The sequence below is a fragment of the Amblyomma americanum genome, chromosome 7 (assembly GCF_052857255.1).
Source record: "Amblyomma americanum isolate KBUSLIRL-KWMA chromosome 7, ASM5285725v1, whole genome shotgun sequence".
Taxonomy (NCBI): Eukaryota; Metazoa; Arthropoda; class Arachnida; order Ixodida; family Ixodidae; genus Amblyomma; species Amblyomma americanum.
This window is the reverse complement of record NC_135503.1, coordinates 172,098,371-172,121,778: the sequence shown is the minus strand read 5'-3', so window position 1 is coordinate 172,121,778 and position 23,408 is coordinate 172,098,371. Positions and strand designations below refer to the sequence as shown.

The window sequence follows — 23,408 nt, the reverse complement described above, 5'->3', positions numbered from 1 at the left end:
CGGCAGATGTGAAGAAGTCGACAAGCCGAGCAGTGCTCCAACTTTTTCTTTTCTTCTTCTCATGGGTCCTTGCCACCACGTCGACGCATTCTTCGGAGCATCTCGCCTGGACTTCACTGCCCGAGAGCCTCGAAATTGTCCGGGCAGCTGCTATCTTTTCAATAAGTTTAAGCACCAAAGGCAAGCCGAACTTTGGACCAAGCTTGAAGACTTCCAGGTGTTGGGCAGGAACTTCAGCGTTTTCCAGTCTGACTACCACCAACACGGACTTGTGCCCCGATTAAGTCACATTCCGCAGTCGCGGCAGAAGAAATAAGGGAAACCTCGGCCTTTTTTCATTCTTGTATGAAGCGTTGAGTAGACGGTTAGGGCCCATGGGCCCGAGTCGGGGCATGAGCCTGGGCTGACGAAGCCATCAAAGGCAAGGCTGGAGTCCCAGATCAGGTGATCTGATTCCTGAGAATCCAGTGGCCTGAGGGCCTTACTCCCAGCCGCCGCTGCCGAAGGTGGCAGTCGGCCGTGGTAAGTTGGGTCATAGATGTTATCACTCGACTCCAAAGGGAGTAAATGAGAGAGTGAGACTCCTGTTTTCATAACTGTAGAAGGTCTACATTACCCTGCGTCTACAAGGTTGCCGAAGAAGGCAAAGCCAGGGGTTCGTTCTATACTGCCCGCGTCGCAAACCCGCGACCCACCGGAACGGCCGAAGAAGGTGGTAGTCCCACCTGGATCGGCCACTGAGAATAGCTATAAAATGAATCTCATCTTTTTTTTTTACAGCCGTCTCTCGCTGAAACAAAAGATGCTGTACGGCGACTAGCGTCGCCTGATACACACAAGAGATACACTATGCCGGCGAATGCCGCACAACACAGACAGAAGACAAAGTATGGCGAATCATGTCGCCCGACAAACATAAAAGATACAATACGGCGAATAGTGTCTCTCGGTAAACACATAAGAAAACCCTATTGTCCAAAGGAAGTTCCAAAGTGTCCAGAAACGCGGGGGAAGAACGCGGAAAATCGCGCGCGCACTGCGCAAAATCAACTTCGCGCACCGACATCGTGCATCACTCAATATGGCAGGAGCTGCATGGCCCCCACTTGCGACGATGAAGCGGGTGCTCCACCGTCGCAGGAACTATTCTTCCTGGAGCGTCACCTTGTCCAAGCACGCGTGCTCAAACAGGAGCGCTCGGACACGCTGCAGCATCGTAAACATGGCCCCTTCGGGTCGGCCCTGTAAGGAAGCAACGCCACTCTGGCTCCGCAGAATAAATGCGCCGGCACACAACAACACCCGCGCAAAAGTGTCTCGCGGCTTGGAGCGCGAGTCGAGCGACAAACTAAACATACGCGACAGCAGTCGCCAAAAAGTGCGCGTCACGACGCACTCAACGAGAGCGTGCTCAAATGCTTCCGTTCCGCCACACTGCTGATGCCGCGAAGAAGGGGCGATGCCCCACGCTACGATGCCGTCTCTCGTGGGCAAGACCCTCTAGCCTCGCAGTCAGCTGAAGTCACGGACGTCTGGTGGAAGGGTGTGAGACATCAAGTATCGCCACCGCACCCGCCTGCTAGACGTTCTGGTGCAGCCTCCATGATCGCAAGGAGTTCGCAAACGCGGGAGGCCTGCGTCCGAGAGACGTCGACCTCGGGCAAGGTAGCGATGGGAGACTCGGACGTCTGACAAACATACCGAAAGAACCTAGGCTGCTGTTAGGCTTCAGTGCCTACTACGTGACCAAAAAAGAAGCGCCACGACGTCGCGAGAAGGTAGGCGAGAAGTTTCCTCCCCGGGTAAGTCAGTGGCGTTGACCTGGTCGCGGACAGCTCGGACCGCGAAGACGCTGCACATTGTGCGCAAATCGGGCAGGCTGAACTCGTCCATGCGCATGGGAATACGGAGGAGTGCGCTAGCGACAGCCTCCGTCTTTCCCGCCCAGAAAGAAGCTCCAAACATTGTGGCCAAGCGACGCGTGAACGTGCGCGGCGGACAGGCGACGCGAGCGACGTAGTACAGCGACGCACACACTGATGATCGTATGACGAATGCGCGCTCGGACAGCGACAGGCGAAAACGCGCTGCTACCGCCAGGAGTTGCTCTGTTGTTGCTCTTAACTGCGTCCACGTCTCGCGGGCTACATCACCTGAGAGGAACACTACGCCTAGCACTTTCATTGCCGAGAAGCACTCCACATCGCCCAGCAGGTCTGACATAAAAGCGCCGAAGCGCAGAGCTTAGCTCTTGCCCCTGCTAACCAGGGTGCCGGTCAGGTCGCTGTAACTCGCAGAAAGCCGTAAAAACGCTACGTAGCTGTCCTCGTCCCGCAAGAACAGGGACACGTCTTCAGAGTACGGGGACACTTTCACCTGGCCCTGACCCGGCAAATAGAATCAGCGCACCGATGGGCACTATACTAAGCGGCGGAAGAGCGGGTCTAAGCATAAAAAAACAACATAGGCGACAGGAGGCAGCCCTGTCTAATGCAACGCTTTATACTAAACGGGTCACTCAACTCCCCGTTAAAAAGCAGCCTAGCAGTAAATATGAAGTGCAGCTGCTCTAAACGCTCTAGAAACTCTGGCGGAAAGCCGAAAGCCCCGAGAACGCCAAAAAGTTAGCGGTGCTCAACTCGATCAAAGGCTTTCGCCTGATCGAGTGAGAAAAAACCGCCCGGTATTCCCGTTCTCGACATGAACGTGAACAAGTCGCGCATTAGTGCGAGAGACGAGAACACCGAGCGTCCGGATACGCTGCAGGTCTATGCAAGGCTTACGAGCATCGCTAAAACCTTGCTCAACGTTTTAGCCAGCAGCGACGTCACGACCTTGTAATCTGCATTAAGCAGAGTGACCGGGCGCCACGGCTGCCGGTCAGATGGGCACCCGCCAGGCTTCAGGATGAGCACTACAAAGCTCTCTCTAAAGGACCCCGGCCTCTCACCGTCCCTGACAAAGGCGTTCACCAGGGCAGAAAACTGAGCTAGTTGGTATACGTTATTTATGATAAATTCAGGCGCTCACAAACAACGACTCAGAGGGGACACAGTGCTTACTCGCAACTACAAGAAGTTTTATTCAGAGGCTTCAATATATAAAACAAAAACCAAAACAAACCCAGAGTAATCACACGCCACATGCCAACCGATGTGCAGAAGAAGATTAACACGCGGTATTCAATCGCTCTTTCAACAAACTTTATCTCTCAACCAGAGAAACCAACTGCGGGGTCACTAACACATGTATGCCCCGTTTTCGCAATATGTTAGGCTTCAACTATCTCCAAATTACATTTCTTCTTGGGCTTGCTGCATTCACGACAACGAAGAACCATATTGTTTGAAGTGTTACCTTTTTCCAAATCTCCGGCATGCTGCATCAGCCGCACATTCAAACAACGACTACCCTGGCCTAAGTACACTTTTTCCGCACGACATGGGGATTTTTTACACTGTGCCCACTTTACACGCGACGTACGCTGATATATGTCTGACAGCACATCCTCCTTTTCTTTGCGCCCAGCTCGGCCCTAGCGTGAATCTCAGTTAATAACTTTAACAGTTTTTTGGGAGCCGTAAACATGACACGAATCCCATACCTGCCAGCAACTTCCAATCCCATGTGGAAGTCGATGCACATACAGTACTACAACGGATTTGCTTTGTTCTTCTCATGTGTCTTTTTTTACCTGGCCCTTTACCCAGCGAATAACCTTCTCGCTGGCTCTGCCGATCATGTGATCTGGATATCCGCGGTTAATCAGTCGTTCCACCTGATAATCGAGATTTTCCTTGATGCGATGGTGGCAAGACTGATGCAACTGACTTTAAACTCGAGACCGCTATTCCACCCTTGATGGGATTCGAGTGTGCTGAGGCAAAAATTAACAGGCCTTTCGCTGAACGCGCACGGTAACTCCAACAGAGATGATCCGGTTTCTTAGTCATTCGAAGGTCCATAAACTGCAACTCTCCTTCATTTGGAATTTTGTGCGTGAACTTGAGGCCCATACCGCTATCCTTAAACAATTTCACTGTGTCTATTACCCTGCGCACGAAGCTGTCAGAACTGTCGACGGTGATTAAGTAGTCATCAACGTAACGAAAGGCCTCCCTAAGCACGCCAGCTAAATTGAGATCTACCTTCTTGTCAACAAAGCCTAAGAACATGCTACTAAGACCAGGAGCTACCCTAGACCCAATGCACACCCCTGCGCTCTGGACGAAGAAACGGTCACCCTAACCAATTACTGCAGACTTCAAATAAAACGACTGAATTTCAAGGAAGGATTCAAAAGACACACAGCGCCCTTCAATAAACAGCTTTTCATCATTTTCACCAGCGATGCATGAATGGACACATCTCATTAACTTGTTATGTGGCATCGAATAGTACAGGTCTTCCACATCTATGCTGAGGAAATGGCACAGCCCAGGGTTTTCATCCATCAGGTACCTGACCACGGCTTCTGAGTTCTTGATGCTGTATGAGTACCCTATCTTCAGATATCCGAAATTGCTCTGTAAATACTTTGAGACGTTATCCTGCCCAGAGTTCTTGTCCGAAACGATGCAACGGAAGGGCATACCTTCCTTACGTCTTCACGCTGAAGAAGGCTTCGAGATGAGTTGCCGAGGCTTCCTTCACTGAAGACGCTACACGCAGGAGGTTGTGGCTCTGAAGAAGTGTAACTGCTTGCTTCTTCACTGCGTTCGCGCTGAATTGACAAAAATTTTAATTCTTGTCAATCGTCCCACTTGCCTTTTCCATGAACATACCGGTTGGCATGACGACGAACACTCCATGCTTGTCAACAACCAGAAGCCGCAGGCCATGTTCCAGCATATATCGCAAAGCGCGGGAGCACAGACCAGCTGGTCTGTGCTCCCACGCTTCCTTTGCTTCTCGTCGGTCCTCTGCAGCACAGAAAGGCACTCGTCCGGGCATCTAGGACGAAAGTCGCTAAGGATGCGCCCATACACGGACTTAGAGAGAGCGAGCTTCTCCGCGGGATGAACAACGGGCTCAAAACCAAACTACCGTCGCAACTGTAGAAACTTCCGGTGTTCCGCTAAAACAGGCTTGCCCCATAAAACGATGATGTTGGCTTTTATTCGTGGACTTTTCCCGTCCATGCTCAGGAAGCCTGGGTCTTGCCAAATACCATAGGTACTCTGTAATCCTGTCGGTTGTCGTTGATCAGCCGCGGAACATGCGACCATCCCCCTGAAGGCCGCACACCAGTTTAAAGTGATTTTAAAGGAATCATGCCCGGTGCTACCACTCGAAACGGAGCATATATCTTAGTGAACCTTCTGGTGTGGCCCATTGAATGTTCCATGAACCCACAAACCCCGGTAACGTCCACAGGGCACTGGCAGTACCTTACGCACCAGGAGAGGGTTCGAGCCTTGCACATGTATACGGCGATTAGTTAAGCAAAAACTGCATGGTTAGATAGGTCAAAATTAGAAATGAAATTCAATACGATAGCAAGGCGGGCGAGTTGTTGATACATATTCGAAAAATTACAGCACGGAAAACGGGGACTTCAAGGGTAGAAAACACAGGACAAGCGCTTACTCTCAACAAAATGGACTTCCATCGAAGATGTTTTCTTTCAAATCATTGCGCCCTGACTTCGGCCAGCAGACAGCACAGTTGGCCAAACGCTTTGTCACCTGCTCCCGCATTGTGGCCACGTACAAGACACACCTGGATTTTACCAAGACCTGCCGAGATATTCAACTAGTTGCACAAAGCCTTCGACTCAAGCGCCTAGTCCCCACTCCGGAAGGCATGAAGATTGTCTCCCAGGCTGAACGACGACTGGTCCACGCAAGGATACATGAGTGCTATGACATCTTGAGGTGGAGGGAGCTGGAACTGTTCTTCTTGAGCCGACAACTTGAATATCGACTCGCGGATGTGTTCGACTCACTCAGGGCATTCGCCGAAAGTCCTTCCTCCAGCACAGCAGAAAAACAGAAGTCATCTCATGCAGCGAAACTCTGCTAGTTGCGAAAGGAGAAAGACAAGGCAAGTAAACCGCCAGGTGTCAACTCCAATTTTGTCACCAACCTATCATCGAGATCGCTGTCTGCAAACGAAACTGTTGCCTTGGCGAAAGGCCACGGGTTCAACACCACGTCAGCGAAGATGCCCCTCGCACAACTAGTGGCATCTGTGGAGAAAGGTATCAAACAAGTTGATCTTCCGCCCGCGAAGAAGTTCGGCGAAAAGGTATAGGAGTTTTATCTAAGATTCTCGGCCGCCAGCCGCAGAACATTTCGGAAAGAGAAATGTCAGCTCTCTGAGACATTCGCAGCGACCAAAACATCATCCTCCCGGCAGACAAAGAAAGTGCTACGGTAGTGCTCGACCGAGAGGATTACAAGGAAAAAGTGAAAACAGTACACGATGGCGCATCTTACTAATAATTAAGAAAGGATCCAACCACAGACCAGGATGAACAAACCTTTAGCGTCCTTGTTCAAGCACCACCCCGAATCAAAACACCTCTACTTACTCTTGATCCGCTGGAATGGCTCAGCCCAGGCCTTTTAAGGACTGCCAAAAGTTCATAAACCTGACGTTCCGCTGTGCCCCACCGTCGAATTTACCACCTCACCACTTAAGACACACTCGGCCTACGTCCATCGAGTCCTATCGCCCCTGACAGGGAAGTCATCTACGCACGTGCGCAACTCGAACTACTTCGTCGAACGTCTTTACCACGCAACTGGAAGTGGACGAGCGCATGGTTTCATTCGACGTGGTCTCGCTCTTTACCAGCGTTCCTGTGCCGTTTGCCGTTTCCGCAGCGAAGCAAGCCCTCGATGCGGACGCCCACCTAGGTACCAGGACGAGCCTGAACCAAGAAGAACACTGCCGGCTTTTGGAGTTTTGCCCCAGCAGCACAGCCTTTTCTTTAGGGGAGTATTTTATAAGCAAAGAAGCGGCACTGCCATGGGAGCCGCGAACTCGCTGACTGCTGCCAAGCTGACGATGGAGGCCACCGAAGAGGAAGGACTGATGTAGTTCCAAGAAAATCTAAATGTTTTCATTCGTTACAATGACGACTCTTTCTGCATTCTGTAGACATCGGACGTCGAAAATTTTCTGGCACACCTCAACTCAGTCGAGCCTACTACTCAGTAAACAATGGAACGGGAAGAGAACAACACATTGCCATTCCTGAACACCTTATTAAGAAGAAAAGGGGCAGATAAAAAATTCGGTTTCTAAAGGAAGCCAACCCATACCGGCTGCAACCTAAATTTTAATTGAACCCACTCTACTAGCCGCAAGGGATCCGTCGTCTCCACTCTCCTGAGAAGAGCAAAGTCAATCTGCTCCTCTGAAGCGGAGAAAAAAGCTGAAGCCTCATTTCTCGCCGTCGTACAGAAGAATGGGTACACACCGTGGCTTTATTCAGCGCGTCGGCCGCCGTCAAGCTCGGAGGAAAGTGGGCCAGCCAACAACGAAACAAGAAAACTCGCGCGCGTTGTGCTTCCATATGTGAGGGGAACCAGCGAGGCACTCGCACGCATTCTCGGAAAACATGGAATCCATGTGGCTCACAAATCGGTTTTGACAATGATCCGCTTCTTACCCCGGCCGAAAGAACACATCCCCACAGAAAAATAACCACGTGTCGTCCACAAAATCCCATTCTCAATGTGCCCAGATTCCTACATTGGCTAAACCAAAAACGTCCACCAAAGAATAGGGAAACATAAAATTGGCATCCGGCTAATTAATTCAGAATCCAAACCCCTCGCCAAACAATGCGAGCGCGCCGACAACCAGATAGCTTTTAAGGAGGTGAGCGTCTTGGCCGTGGAACCAAACCTGCTCAAGAGGCGCCGTGCTGATTCATAGCACACCCGACTCACAAAAGCGGCGATGAATAGGACTCCAGGAGCGCTACTCTCCGCGTACGTTAGTGGACTGCGCCACGTGCTAACAAAGGGAGAGCGAAGGCAGCAACGCGCTGCTGCTGGCACACTTTAGTCACTCCTGAATAAGGGACCGAGTTGGTCCCGAAACCTTCGGTAAATTTTAAAGTATTGGTTGGCGTCAGTTTGTTTTCTCTCAACATGCACCGCTCCTTATATTCTTCCTCCCCAGCACGCATATCACTCCGCACCAGTCATCATTTTCATGTGACCCGTCCACTCTAGCGCACTGTCACCTTTGCAATTTGCTTTTTCCCCGCTCAGCTGCAGACTGGAACGGCCTTCCAAGCGACATTGCCACCATAATCTGCTCATCTAACTTCAATGAAAATTTTAAAAAATATGTACAATTGTAAGAATGCTTGCTTTATTAGTTGCCACCGCTGATGTAATACCCTACTCATAGGGTGTTTAAGGAAATAAAATGAAATGAATGAAATCATGTGTGCTTCTATAATTTACCTTGCCAGCGAGTCGCGGTTCCAACCTATCTCAACGCACGTTATGTACAATGGCTCGCTGGCATGAATGTCATCTTCTTCATTATCACTTTTTCAGTTTCTGCAGCGTTTCGCTGTTTCCTGCATGTTTTTTCACTGTTCTTGGAGTTCCTGAAACCGATTAGTTTAACAGACGAGGTACCATTTAATGATTTTATCGGATTTTTAGATCTCTAACGTCAAGTCACTTCATCCCAAGTAAGTGGGCTCTTGAGCCCTGTGGTCAAATACCCATCCTGGCATATTCATCAACCCATTCGAAGCTCCTGAAAAGAGGAATTGTGCGTTCAATTTTTGACAAAGTTGCAAAGAAAACATGTGAGCACAGGTTGGAGCAAAGCTTCCACAACCAAGCAGATCGTTTGACGCAGGCCGGTTACCATGTAGATGTTTTGGTTTCCGTCGCAGAAAAACTTCCCAAACAGTTGAGGTCCGATGTCAACCGCAAAATTATGATTAGAAGAAGAAAAAAGTTGCCGTTGTGCCATATCTGCATGAGGTCACGCACAACCCGAAGGTAAACGCAAAGCATGTGGGGGCTGACGTTGTGTTTTCGGCACCTATTCGACTGTCCAGCATGGTGAAGAAAGTTAATTCGGCCAAGAGTGAACCACGCGGCGGCTTGAAAGGACATGCAAAACAATTTGTTCCCTGCTAAGAGGGCATCATCTACTCTTTGCCGCTATCACATGGGAAGCAATACATCGGCCAAATTGGCCGATGTATTGCTTCTGATGTATTGACGATGTATTGATACATCATCCAAACTGGCCGATATATCAGAGACAGAATAAAAGAGCATAATTATAATGTCACACGTGCCCCCATCATAGGCCACGTACCGAAACAGTGCAGAAACTGCAAAAGTGGTGATGACGAAGTTGACATTGATGTCAGCGTGCCATTGTTCGAGCGCGTTGTACGAGTGCCGTAGATAGGAACCGCGACTTGCTGGCAAGTGAAATCATAAAAGCTCACATGATAGCAAGGCTCACGGAAGAATGTATAAACGCACCCTCTTTACAGCTGTAAGAAAAAGAAAAATGTTACCTGGACTGAGAATGTTGACACGTGTGTGCATTATTTTGAAATTTTTTTTAATACTTGGCGGTTCCGCTGCACAACTTGTGAGCATTTAAATTTAAATTGGTTTTTTGGGGAAAGGAAATGGCGCAGCATCTGTCTCGTATATCGTTGGGCACCTGAACCACGCCGTAAGAGTTGTGATAAAGGAGGGAGTGAAAGAAGAAAGGAAGAAAGGGGTGCCGCAGTGGAGGGCTCCGGAATAATTTCGACCACGTGGGGATCTTTAACGTGCACTGACAACGCACAGCACACGGGTGCCTTAGCGTTTTTAATCCATAAAAACGCAGCCGCCGCGGTCGGGTTCGAACCCGGGAACTGCGGATCAGTAGTCGAGCGCATTACTTTCCATTTCTGGTTTCGTTATGTACTTATTCCGGCTGGCAGCTAATGAAGATTTTAGCTGTGAGTCAGCGCTGTGTTGTGTCACTGCCTGTGTCCTTCTTATATGTCGCGTTCATCGCGCTGTGGTCATGGAGTGCGATTTTAGTGAAAGCTAAAGATCAGCATGTACATCAAAATACTCCGGCGCCCTCCACTACGGCGCTTCTTTACCCCTTCCTTCGGACCCACCTCACTCCCTTCCCTCACACAGCGGTTGCGATGTCCACCGGGAAGTGAGACACAAACCGTGCCTTTCCTTACCTGATGAATGTTTGGTCCAACTGTTTTCTATGTTGGTGATTTTAACAGCGGGAGTTTGACACAAGGTGTGAATTGCGATACTTTGAAGTTTGAAATTGTTATACATTTTTGCCACTGGTTCAGCTGACCAGTTCTCATTTGTGAGTGTAATGCCAGAACGGCGGGAAATTGCGCAATTTTTGGTGCCTGTGAATAATGAAAGAAAACGCAGTTTTTAAATTTCTGTTGCGTCTTGCCCCTATACGTACACACACACACACACACACACACACACACACACACACACACACACACACACACACACACACACACACACACACACACACACACACACACACACACACACACACACACACACACACACACACACACACACACACACACACACACACACACACACACACACACACACACACACACACACACACACACACACACACACACACACACACACACACACACACACACACACACACACACACACACACACACACTGCGTCATCCTTGTGCAGAGCGCTAGAGTAATGTGCTCCACGCTATAAAAACTAAAATTAGAAAGCAGCCAAGCAAAGTACCAGTTATCAGCTTGCTTGGAAGTCAGTTGGGCTCTACGTGCGCACAAGCGTTGCCTCTAAATCGTAGAAGCTGCGTAAAAGTGACGGTTTCGATTCGAAAAAGTGCTCCGCCCGACCTCTCTACACAAGGGTGACGCGGACTGTAGATACCCATACTCGCGCCGTGAGTGAGCTTGATTTCGATTGGCGATTTACTCAGGTGTTCCATGGTTCTTGCGCTCTCTAGAAGAACAAATACTTGACAGCAAATGCATGAGAACGGGGACGAACGTAATGTCGATTGCTCAGAAGGACACCTTTCGCTCTAGGCAGACTCCAGGAAAAGTTTAACTGACAGGAGCTGTAGATATGAGCGGCTGCCAAGGCGCGGTTGAGTAGCATCATATGCAAGTTGAAGCAGTCAGGGCAGTTCGCAGGAAGCAAACTGATGTAAGTGCGACTTAGTGCATCATTCATGGTCTGCTCAGTGGCAGTGTTTAATTATGTAAGACAAGCTCGTGCAGATGGTATTGATTGAATTCTGCGGAGTGGTGTAGAGAAGGGTGTAGGCTCGGTTAAAAGAAGCGGTTTTCCTGAGATTACTTTGCACAGCATACAATCATCTTTGTTAACACGCTACTCTAGGCACATGGGTCGGCACGAAAGGGCAGTAGTTGGGTTAGAAAACGCAGATTTCAAGATTGCAGCCAGAACACAGGCACTGTACAAGCCCGCAGGAATGGCAAATATATGTGGGTAAAAATGAACATAGTGGACATAAAGAAAAAGCATTGGTTCTAATTCAATCATAGAACTCATTACGGTATTGGTCTTATGCAAAGGTTAAAAAATCAAATTTTTTCTCTATGCTAGATTCCGTTCAGCTCGGGACAGCGGCTTCAATACAAATATATTACGAAAAATATTCTTTTCAGTTATCTTCACGTCAAAGAGCTTGAAGTTGGGGTAAAAAATCCTCTAAAGAGAGCGCCAAAATCATTTGGTAACGCTCAAGCACTATCTATTTTTGGTTACCTGGCATTGTCGCAACTACTCGGTAATGTTCGTCATTGTACTGTGAAATTGACGCTACAGATGTTCGCTTACAGGCCACAAAACACAACTCAGGACGAACCAAATTTCTGCTTTTGTCTATCAAAAATTCAATGTTACCCTTTGGGACTGCGGAGAGAGAACAACCGACGAGTGTTGAATTTGAAAATAGCCCATTAAAGAATTGCCATTTCCTAGTGCAAGCAAAATCTTGCATCATCAAAATATTCTTCTCGTAAGGAATGGGAAAAGTTTTATGAGGCTGCCATCGGAGGATGTTTCCTCCCTTCTTCACAAGCATTGGCAAAGAAGGCATCTGACAAGTATGCTTGTCGCTAGCATTGTGTGGCGTGAGTTGATTGCAGCGGGAGCATTGGGTACAGTATGCAGTAGAAGTTCCATTAATAGCGAAAATTATACCTATTGATTGAAGCAACCAATTCTTTTTTTTTTTTGCAGCTTGAGGGCAATGGAGATTATCTTGAAAACTATCGCCGTCCTGAGCATAGCAACAAGTCTGTCGCTTCCGAGTTACGCAACGGTTCATGTAGTGGTAAGTTAATATATGAAAATTATTTCCCCTTTTCTTCAGTGCATACTACTTGTACATGCATAACAGGGCAGCTTGATTTTTTTTTCGGGGGGGGGGGGCAGAATGCAATGCTGTCAGAGTTGTGCTCTTAGCCGACATATACAACCTTTGTCCGTAAAATTCTGAGACTGATTTGTTTTCTCCTCTGAAAATGATTCCCCAAAACATATATTGGTGCCTATGTGTAGCGCCATCTTTTCGGGCTAACCTCCGCAATTTATGTAAATTGCTGTAGCAGCCGCTATATGGCACTACATGTAGAAAAATACGTTGTCAATAGTCGTCTGCGCATTATACTGTGAGGTAATGCGGAGAGATGGACGTCCACATCGAACAGCGTGTAAACATAACATTTTGTGTGCAGGTTGGCAAGAGGTTGGCACAGACGTATGATCTCCTTCATGACGCTTACAGCAATAATACATTATCACGGGCGCGATTTTTCTAGTGGCAAAAAAAGTTTGTTTCGGGAGAACGTCGGTGGAAAACGTCACAAACCAGGGGCGCCCTTTAACCTCACGGAATGAACACAACGTGGCTCGGATCAAGCAAATTGTACAGCAAGGCCGCACCATTACAGTCCGCATGCTATCAGAAGATCTCAAACATTGGCAAGACAATATGCCACCAAATTTTGCGTAAGATCTTGGAGAAACAAAAGCTGCATGCCAGACTTGTGCCGCACTCCCTCACAGAGGACCAGAAGGACATGTGGGCATTAGTGAGCGCTGATTTGCTCTCCGAGGCAGAGAAGGAGGCTGCATTCGTCGGCCCCATCATTGCTCAAAACGAAACATGATGTTTTCAATACAAATCCCTAAACAAAAAGGGGGGCAGAGCACTGAATGGCAGTTCACAAGCTCTCCGGCGTCGAGAAAGGTGTGGTGACAAAAGACCAAAACAACGACGATGCTGATAGTTTTTTTCCGATGCCAGAGGTGTCATACACCACGGGTTCGTCCAACAAGGGCAGACGGTGAATCAAGAGTTTTATATCCGCGTGCTCCAACAAATGCGTAATGCACTGCGACGCCGTCACCCTTACCTATCGGCATCTGGACGATGGAGCCTTCTCCACGATAACGCAAGTCCGCACACTGTTCTCAGCGTGACATTTCTCGCCAAGCACAGCATTACTGTACTTCCTCATCCGCCATGCTCGCCAGATCTCTCCCCATGCGATTTTTTCCCCGTTTCCTCTTGTGAAGAGAGCCGTCAAAGCTCGCTGTATGGGGAGCGTGGAGGCCATTAAAACGCGATGACCAAGGATCTGAGAGCCCTGCAAAAAGAAGCGTTTTCGAACTGTTTCCAAGGCCTCAAGAACGTTGCAAGCTTTGTATAGACTGAAAGGGAGACTATTTCTAACGGGTGCTGCACAAATGATTTCAATGTTCAACGCAATTTTTTTAATGGTCTCAGTGTCGACACTTTACGGACAAAGTTGTATTATTGTGAAAACGTGCGCTTCCTGAACTGCTTGTGGTTGCATGTGCCTTTGCGTAGGTGGCCATGAAAGCAAAGTTGGTGCAGCAGTATTTGATCATAAGGCAACTTGATCTCTCGCTGGCTTCTAGTTTTGCCTTTCCTGCGCCTGAAGTAAGCACAAATGCAGCGAGTGATTTCAAGGAGACGCTGTTAGTTCCAATGTTCTGGAGATCAGCGCCAAAGGCTGCACAGAGTGCAAAGTCCTGGCAGTCCCAGTAGCCGATCCGAAGGGAGCTCAGAGGGCGAAAACGCGGCGTGACTTTTAATGTTCAGTACGTATAATAACGAAAAACACGTTCTCTGTAACTGCCCATTGAGAGTGAAGTTTTCGTTAAAAATGCAGCCGCGAAATATAAGATTACACTCCAGCAGTGAGATTACACTACAGCAATTGCATTACAGTAGCGACGGTACTCCCACGCACTATCTCTTACAAAAGTACAAATTGAGTTTTAATTTACCGCTAGTTTGATTCTTGTGAAGACGAAAATATACCAATAAAGTCTCAAATATTATTCAGCATGAAGACGGCAAACGTTCTCTTGTGATATGAGTCAACAGGTAGCCAATTGCTTACAGGAGTTTTGAGTTGTACTAAGGTTAGCTATGAGGCTGTCTGCATGAGAATTCCACGATAAGCGTTCTCCAAACCACACACCAAAACATTTTTGGGCCTTGATTTGAGCTATTCTTTTGCCATCAAACAAAAGTTCTATAACAGATTTCCTAGGCCTGTTTAGCGATGCAAACCATGTCTATCTCGTTTTCTCAAGGTTCAAGAATAATTTATTTGTTTTTAACAAAGTAGAGAGGCGGAGCAAATAGTTATTGACAGCATGCTCAATTGCCTGGAGTGGATGGCTAGAGAAAAAGACGTTGGTATTATCTGCATACACGGTTAGTTTTGCGTTGTTAGGAATATAGCATAAATCATTTATTTATGCTACGAACAGCAAGGGCCCGAGAATAGATTCTTGTGAAACGCCTTTTTATGTGGCAAAAGTGGGTATCAATATGTGCTAAAACTGACATATTGATAGTGGTTTGGCAGATAGCGTTTTAATAATTCTAGTGGTATTCCGCGGATCCCATACGTATTCAGTTTAACTAGGAAGACGTCGTGACACGGGGAATCGAATGCTTTGGGCTGACCTAGAAATAGTCCAAGCGTATATAGTCTTTCTACAAAATTTGTAATTATCCCAATCTTTATGTTTAACAGGGCTGATTTTGTAGACTTGTTATCAAAAAAGTTTTGTATCCTGACGTTGATGCCATCTTAAAAAAGTTTCGACAGGATTGACGACTGAAATTAGTCGGCAGTTAGTCAAATCATAGCTGTTCCCACCCTTAAAAAATTGTTGTACGCGTGCTATTTTTAATCTATCTGGAAACACACCGATCTCGTGCATACAATTATTAAAATAGATATTAAAGCAGCGACTTATTTTTCGGTCAACATGAAATGCCACCATACACAGCAGCTCAATTGATTTTAAGGTATTAATTATTCGCTTCACTTCGGGAGATCTCATGGGAGTTAATATAATCGAATTTTCAAGGTGAGTGCAACTAGTAACAAGGTTATTTGTGTTTTGTGTTATGATCGGTACATTTAGAGCAAGAAACACAGTAATTCATGTCGATTGTAGCTGCACAGCCAGACAAGACGCCATTAAGTGTTTTACTATGCAAGTTTACCCATGGTTTCTGTTGATTTTTAGATTTCTAACTTCATTGTATATTTTTGATGGATTGCTTATTTCGTAATAATACTGAGTTTTCGCTTGAATAAACAGGGAGTTAACCATAATTCTATAATTCTTGTAGTCAGTAGACACTGTCGTGTCACGACTTTTAACGAAGGCATGGTACATCTTGTTCTTTCTATTTATCATCTTCAATATAGCTTTTCTGATCCTCGGATTTCCTATTTTTTACTGTGCCGCTTCTGTGGCTTAACTAAAAAAGACTGATCATAGCATCATATAAGTTTATCGAAAAACACGTCATACGCTTTGTTCGGGTCTTTGCACTTAGAATAGGTTTCCAGTCGGTTGTATAGATAAGATAACGAAAGATTTCCAGACCGTGTTCGTTTATAATACGTTATAATACGTGACTTTAATTTCACTCTATTTTTAAAGTGCACAAGTGGACTGCATCAAAACATGGGTAGGTGGTCTCTTATATCTACTGATAATAACTTAGACTGCCGGGGGAGATGCATGTTACTTATACAGATATATAGTAGCGTGTCAGATTCTGCCGTGAGTCGGGTCACGTTTGCAATAATGTACACATATGCTGAAGAATTTATCAGTTCGTTCAGTTGCCTCACCGGTGGGTTGTCAGAAAGCATGTCGATAGTCACATCATCAACGATTGCAAAGGGTAGCCATGAACTACTGAGGTAAGGAAGAAGAGCTTCAATGTGGTTAAAAAAGTGTAACTTGTTCCCTGCTGGTTCCCTAAAGACTACTACAATCACAGCTGCATCCAACCGCACCGTGAGACATTCAGCATCATTTGGTACCATTGAAAACTGCGACATGACCTCATGTTTTTGTGACTGCAGCACGTGCATGGCCACACCACATCCCTTATGTTTCGACCGAACTAAGCCAGTATACCTGTATTGTTCAAATTGCTGTAGAGACTCGCCCATTGAAAACCAGGTTTCAGAGAAAAGTAGAACTTCAATTGAAAATGAGAAGGATGACAACAGATTAGATTTTTCTTGCTTATTGCGAATACTGCGAGCCCTTATATGCAATTCTGTCAGGCGATTTTGCGGGCTGTCTAGGAATGTATTAAAAGAGCCAAGATTATGGTATTCGCAGTTTATATCTGTGTCCGTCTAGTAGACGTGTTGATTGAAGGGCGTCAGTGCGGATGATAATGTGGGCTGTAGGGAGCAAGGTAACTGCGGCTACAGGGCGAAGCGCGTCTTGTATAGCAACCAGCTCAGCACCGAAGAAAGAATTGGGTTTCGCGAATCGAAACCTGGTCGTCTTGTTAAGTTCAGGCTTGCATGGATAGTAAACTGCCGTCGTAGTTTCACAGCCCTGGATACTGGCGTCAACATATATGATAATTGAGCCGCAGGGTAGGTCACTATCTTATTCCGCAATTCATTCGCCAAAGGACGATGGCGCATAAGATGAGGTTGGTCGACGTAGAGTGGTAGGTTATTTGTCGCTCAGCTGCACAAAGTCCCATGGAGGAAGAACTGAGGGTGCCGGCGACAGTATGGTGTGTGATGAAGCATAAGCCCGGAGTGCAAAAGGAAGGCCTTAAGGCTACGAGGATCACGGCGCTTCTGCACAAGCTCATCAAGGGTAATTAGCTCAGCCCTTTCTGGAAGTGCCACGACCGGAGTGAAGGCAAGTGATAGCTCTGGTAGCCTCTCGATTGACGGCTTCCAGGCGATTCCACTGAGCTCTGGTTAGTGGTTGAACTGTGCTTGGTAAATGAGGCGCGGTTGCAAAACCACTTTCACCAAATGTCGTGGATGGATGGATGGATGGATGGATGGATGGATGGATGGATGGATGGATGGATGGATGGATGGATGGATGGATGGATGGATGGACGGACGGACGGACGGACGGACGGACGGACGGACGGACGGACGGACGGACGGACGGACGGATGGATGGATGGATGGATGGATGGATGGATGGATGGATGGATGGATGGATGGATGGATGGATGGATGGATGGATGGATGGATGGATGGATGGATGGATGGATGGATGGATGGATGGATGGATGGATGGATGGACAGAAGGACGGACCGACAGACGGACGGAACAACGGATGGATGGATGGATGAATGGATGCATAAGGCTGAACCCCTTAAATCGGGCGGTAGCTCAAGCCACATAGCCATGACTTACTAAATTTTACTCTTGTCTTGATTTTAAACACGAATCAGATAACCTTCGCTTGGTGACTTCTACCCGCTTAATAATAATACTAATTGGGTTTTGGGGAAAGGAAATGGAGCAGTATCTGTCTCATATATCGTTGGACACCTGAACCGTGCCGTAAAAGAAGGGATAAGGAAGGGAGCGAAAGAAGAAAGGAAGAAGGAGGTGCCGTAGTGGAGGTTTCCGGAATAATTTCGACCACCTGGGGATCTTTAACGTGCACTGACATCGCACAGCACACGGGCGCCTTAGCGTTTTTCCTCCATAAAAACGCAGCCGCCGCGGACGGGTTCGAACCCGGGAACTCCGGATCAGTAGTCGAGCGCCCTAACCACTGAGCCACCACGGCGGGGCTACCCGCTTAAAATCTAGTTTCCCTTCACCGTCCCTAAACCCTAATGCCTTGGATAAATCAGCCCCGCTGCTTTCCACTGTAGGGTGAATACCTTTGCAGAAAAGTATCAAGTGTTCAGCCGTTTCTTCCTCCTCTCCGCACGCAACGCACAACGTGTCTAAATCATGGTACCTGACTCTATATATCTCAGTCCTCAAAACTCCGGTCCTGGCCTCAAACTACATAGAGCTTCACTTACAGTTATCATAGATAATTTCTTTGGCTATTTCCTGCTTAAAGATTCTGTATGTTCCCAGCGCCGATTTCATCAGCATCCCTGTTTTCCACAGAGCTCTCTCTGTTTCTTTAACTTTTTTCTTAACCGATAATTGCTGATTTTTCCCCCTACTGCTGTCCAGATATTTGCTTGTGCGACGAGCGAGCGAGTACCGCCTGTTTTGGGAGCAATACGTCTGATTACGCCCAAAGCGTACAACCCCTGCTTCTTAGCCTGAGACAGCCCGGCTGTTTTGCTGTTTTGTTCGCTGCATAGTTCTTCTTGACGAGGACATCATTCTGTACACTGCAGGTAAACAATTCTCGCTTGAATTAGGCAGTGGGTGGGGGTGAAGAAACTGTTTCTTCCTAGTGGTTGATGAGGCATTTTAGGTCGGGGTCCAAGCGTTGTTGCTGTGCTAAAAAGGTGGCGCTCATGGGTCCCAGGAAGGCATCCTCATCGTCGTCCAGCGGCGGTGCACTTTCAGGGGCTCGTGAGAGTGCCTACGCCCGGGCTTGTGAACGACGGTGTCGTAAAACTCTTTGAGGCGCAGACTCCATCGAGCGAGGCAGCCAGAGGGGTCTCTCTATTGGCAAGCCATCACAGCGCGTGGTGACCCTGACCACCTTGAGTGGTCGTCCGTACAGGTAGGGGCGGAATTTTGACGTAGCCCAGATGAAGGCAAGGCACTCCTCAGTTGTCGAATAGTTAGGCTCGGCCTTGGAAAAGAACGGCTAGCGTATGCGATGACTTTCTCCAGTCCGTCGCTTTTTTAAACGAGATCGGCACCTAGGGCCACGCTGCTGGCGTCGGTATGAAATTCAGTACGGGCGTTTTCATCAAAATACACGACGATAGGTGTGGACTGTAAACGACGCTGAAGTTATTTGAAGGCTTCTGTTTACGGCGCTTCTCGTTTAAATGGCACGTCTGTCTTCGTCACTTAGGTCAGGGGCTAGGCGATTCACGGAAAGTTGCTCACAAATCGCCAGTAATATGGGTACAATCCTTGGAATCTGCGCACTGTTTTCTTATTGGCCGGCGGTGAAAACTGTGCAATAGCAGCTGTTTTCTGCGGATCTAGGCGTACTCCCTTCTTGCTAACGATGTGGCCTAAAGACAGCAGCTCTTCATAGGCAAAGTGGCACTTCTATGCTTTAAAGGTTAGGCCAGACGACTTGATGGCGTCTAGTACTGGTCGAAATCTTTTGAGGTGCTCTTCAAAGTTTGAGGCGAAGACAACGACGTCATCTAATTATATCAGACAAATTTTCCACTTCAGGCCTGCCAGCAATGGATCCATTACTCGCTGAAATGTCAGTGGTGCGAAACACAGACCAAATGGCCTCACCTTTAACTCGAAGAGGACGTCCGGAGTGATGAATGCGGTCTTCTCGCGATCTCTTTCATCGACCTCAATTTGCCAGTAGCCGCTCTTGAGGTCCATCGACGAGAAATACTTGGCGTTGCAGAGCCGGTCCAATGCGTCGTGGATGTGGGGGAGGGAGTAGACGTCCTTCCTTGTTATGAAAGTTCAAGCGACAGTATTCAACGCAGAATCGAAGTTCCCAGACTTTTTTCTGACTAGAACAACCGGTGGCGCCCATCGGCTATTTGAACGCTGGATGACGTCGTCGCGAAGCATTTCTTCCAATTGATCCCGCGTGGCTGGTCGTTCTCGCAGCGACACGCGGATGGGGCTTTGAGGGAGAGGTTAGACGTGCTGGTCGGTTATATGCGATGCTTGGCAATTGGCGTTTGTCGGGACTTCGGCGATGAGGAAAAACACTCGCTGTAGCTTCGAAGCAGATAGCGGATCTGGTCTTGTCTTTTCAAGGGCAGGGCTGAGTTGATATCGAAAGTGGGCGAGTGCTCTTGGTCAGGCGAATATTCTGCGGATGAGTTTTAGAGGGCGAAGGAGTCTCGTAGGTCCGCTATTTCGTCGAGGAAAGAAATCGTCATCCCTCTGTTAATGAGCCGGCATACTTCGCTGAAGTTAGTCAGCAGTACTGCGCCCAGGTCATTGCCAAAAACTGCGCGTTCCCCTTGATGATGACTGCAGCGTTAATGGCTTTCGGGGCGCCTACTATCAGGATAACGCTTGAACGGGGTGGCACGCTCACTTCTTCTTCCAGGACACTCAGGGCAACGTGATTTTCTAGAGTTGTCATCAAAGGGATGGCCTCGTCCTTCGGAAGCGTGATCAGCTTAGATCAAAGCTCGATGATCGCCTGGTGCTAAATCTATGCCCAAGGTCACTTCGGGGGAACATTGCCGTAGCACAACGAAGGTCGCAGGATGGGTGGGTCCTTTGACAGTCAGTCGCGCTGTGCATCGTCATGATGGCGTAATGAGATGGCCCCCATGCGGTGCGAATTTGTTGGCCGTTCTAAGCGGTCGTGGCTTTCCGCAGCTGCGCAGCGAATGCTCCATTCATCAGCGAGTAATCAGCTCCTGTGTCAACAAGAGCGGTAACTTCCAAGTCGGACGTCCTCGGTCTTGCGCTGCACGTCGTCCTAGGCGTCGGGTCATGGCTACGTCGGGTATGGGAATATTGGGTAGAACGTGCCGTGGAAGGTTTTCTCGGTAGCGGCGTGCCGGCCGCTTTGAAGAATGAGCGAACACACCAAAGATTCGCGCCAATACATTGTGTATAAAGGGCACCAACAAAGGCATTCTTCGAGCAGTTAACTCCAGTACACAGGGAAGTCACAGCTACCAATGGCAGGCAAACGGAGGCGCGTAGAGGGTGGAAAATTGGGAGCTTGATTTGGACGGGTTGGTTATGAATACAGTAGCGAAAGGGCGTTGAAAAGTCCAGCACAAACACGAACCCCACAAAACATATGCTGAAACTACCAAGACATTTATGGCGAGCAAAGAGCAGTAGATACAGACCAGCCGTGACCTGCGTGACAAGTGGAATGGAGCATAAGGTATAGAAGATATCATAGAGATGCCACCTCATTTCTCTCATTATCGTGTTCAGTTCCTTTTCCCCTTTACTGTTGCCCTCAGTTGCATCACGGCTGACGTGTATTCATGTGATAAATTTTTTGGTTGTATGAGCGCTTGTCTTGTTCGTAGAAGCAGAGAAAATTGGGTGAGTTGGTAATGATCCATTAAACCAAACGGCGAAAAAACATAAACGCGAAAATAAAGAATGACACACGACGGGCGCTGTCTCTCAACTGATTAAGGCTGAAAACTTGGGCTGGTTGGAAAGCATTTGAAATCATTTTGATAGCGCTCAGTGAGCACACAAGACGAAGAACACAAATATACAGGACAAACGCTATACTGACTGACAGGACAGACTGACAGGGCAGACTGACTTTATTCGCCATAGCAAATTCTTCTTATAGACATGACCAGCTGCAATCAGATAAGTAGAAAAACAACGTTAAAGGCTTAAAAACATACAAAGACAAGTAACAGTGCACAGTGAAATAAACTTTTTCCAAAGAGTTCAGATTCATAATCTGTGAGAAATAAGGAGGATTTGCTTATGCAAGTGTGCCGGTTTAGACAATAGGGTGCGCTTGAACTATCTCCCGTCACGTCTTGTCTAAGTGTTTGTACAACACTCTTGTGATGTTGATCCTTGGCGAGCATCCCTCGCACTTGAGACAATGGGCTGCATTGCGTGAATCTGGGTGTTAGTTTTTGGCCTTTTTTCCGCACTCGCGAAGAGGTGTATTCAGACAACAGCCTTTTTAACCAGTTCTCAGGCGATTCATGCTTACAGCTATTCGGGGTAGCCTGGTTTCTTTAATCTGCTTACCGGAGATTCGAAGCTTGTGTCAATAAGTGCAAACGCGATTGTTTTAGGGCATTCCTGGGGAATGTTCTAGCCACGCAGTTCATGACTATTTCTGAGTACCCTAAGGTAAAGCTAAGGGCTGGTTTTACTGAGCTTGTGTCATAGCACCAGCATATAATATTTATTCAAAGCCTCATCTGTGTGTCTGAACACGGTAGATCTTTGGCGATCTGAAATTTCAATTTTAGTCCAGGGCTGCATTCATTGAAAACTGCCTGGATGTTGATCATTTTGGTATTGAAACTCGAAACATCCGCAAATAAGACTTGATCGTCGTGAAATCTCAATTTTTTTTGTGACGCCAAAATAGCGCGAGTTCCAGAAACCAAACCAAACAGTTTGGAAGATTTCGGTTATTATCGAGGCTGCACTAGACCCTCTACATAATCTCGCTTTTTGAGTGAACAGTTGCCCTACAAAGCCAAAACAGCCGCAACGTAGATAAACATGAATTAATTCTACAAAGCTATCAGTTGAAATGACAAAGTGGCCTGTAAAGGTGTGCTTATCATTGACCTCATTGATCCATTTGCGTAAACACCGCAAACCACTTTTATGACCCAGAATACTACAAGTCCTCTTCGACATACTCAAGACCTATCATGTTGTCAGGTTCGTTCCCTTAAGATAATTAACAAGAGCTTCCGAGTTCCGTAGGACCACGAGATCTTCTATGTAGAGGCTCGATATGTGGTGATGCAGGAACTTGGGTATGTTTAGTTGCCACATGCCTTTTTCAAAGACAATCGTTCGAAATGGAACGTTTCCTTATGACTCTTGGCAACAAAGAAAATCTCAAAGTGAAGGTTCGTGGTTAGGTCGACACGCCAGTATATTTCTGGTCTTCAGAGTTGCAAGGGAGCGTGAAAGAAGCGCAGTCCGGTAAATATTGTTGCTGGCTTGATGTCTTTACAGAACCTGAGGGTTCTACTGTCCGACAAAGAGGGTTTATTTCTCGAGGAAATGATCCAAGTGAGGATAATACAAATTTAGAGAAGAATTACGAAACATCAGACAGAGAGAACGCAGTCGATAAGCAAGCCCTTTCTCTGCTTTCAAATATATACCTGGAGAAGCTGCTTGTGCAAATCTACCGGGGCCATCATCTTCACCTTGAAATTTTCTTTGCTCTCACGACTCTCAAGGAAGACGTTAACCTT

General features: G+C 47.4%; 1 protein-coding gene across 2 annotated transcripts in view; it reads left to right on the top strand.

The window, feature by feature from the left end:
* LOC144096763 (uncharacterized) overlaps nucleotides 1-23,408 on the top strand; it is a 161,657-nt gene that overhangs the window by 25,208 nt on the left and 113,041 nt on the right. For both annotated transcript variants that reach the window (XM_077629640.1, XM_077629641.1), the window contains exon 2: nucleotides 12,262-12,355. In XM_077629640.1, coding sequence (XP_077485766.1) covers nucleotides 12,272-12,355 — 84 coding nt within the window. In that variant the 5' untranslated portion in view covers nucleotides 12,262-12,271. The remainder of the gene's footprint in view (nucleotides 1-12,261; nucleotides 12,356-23,408) is intronic.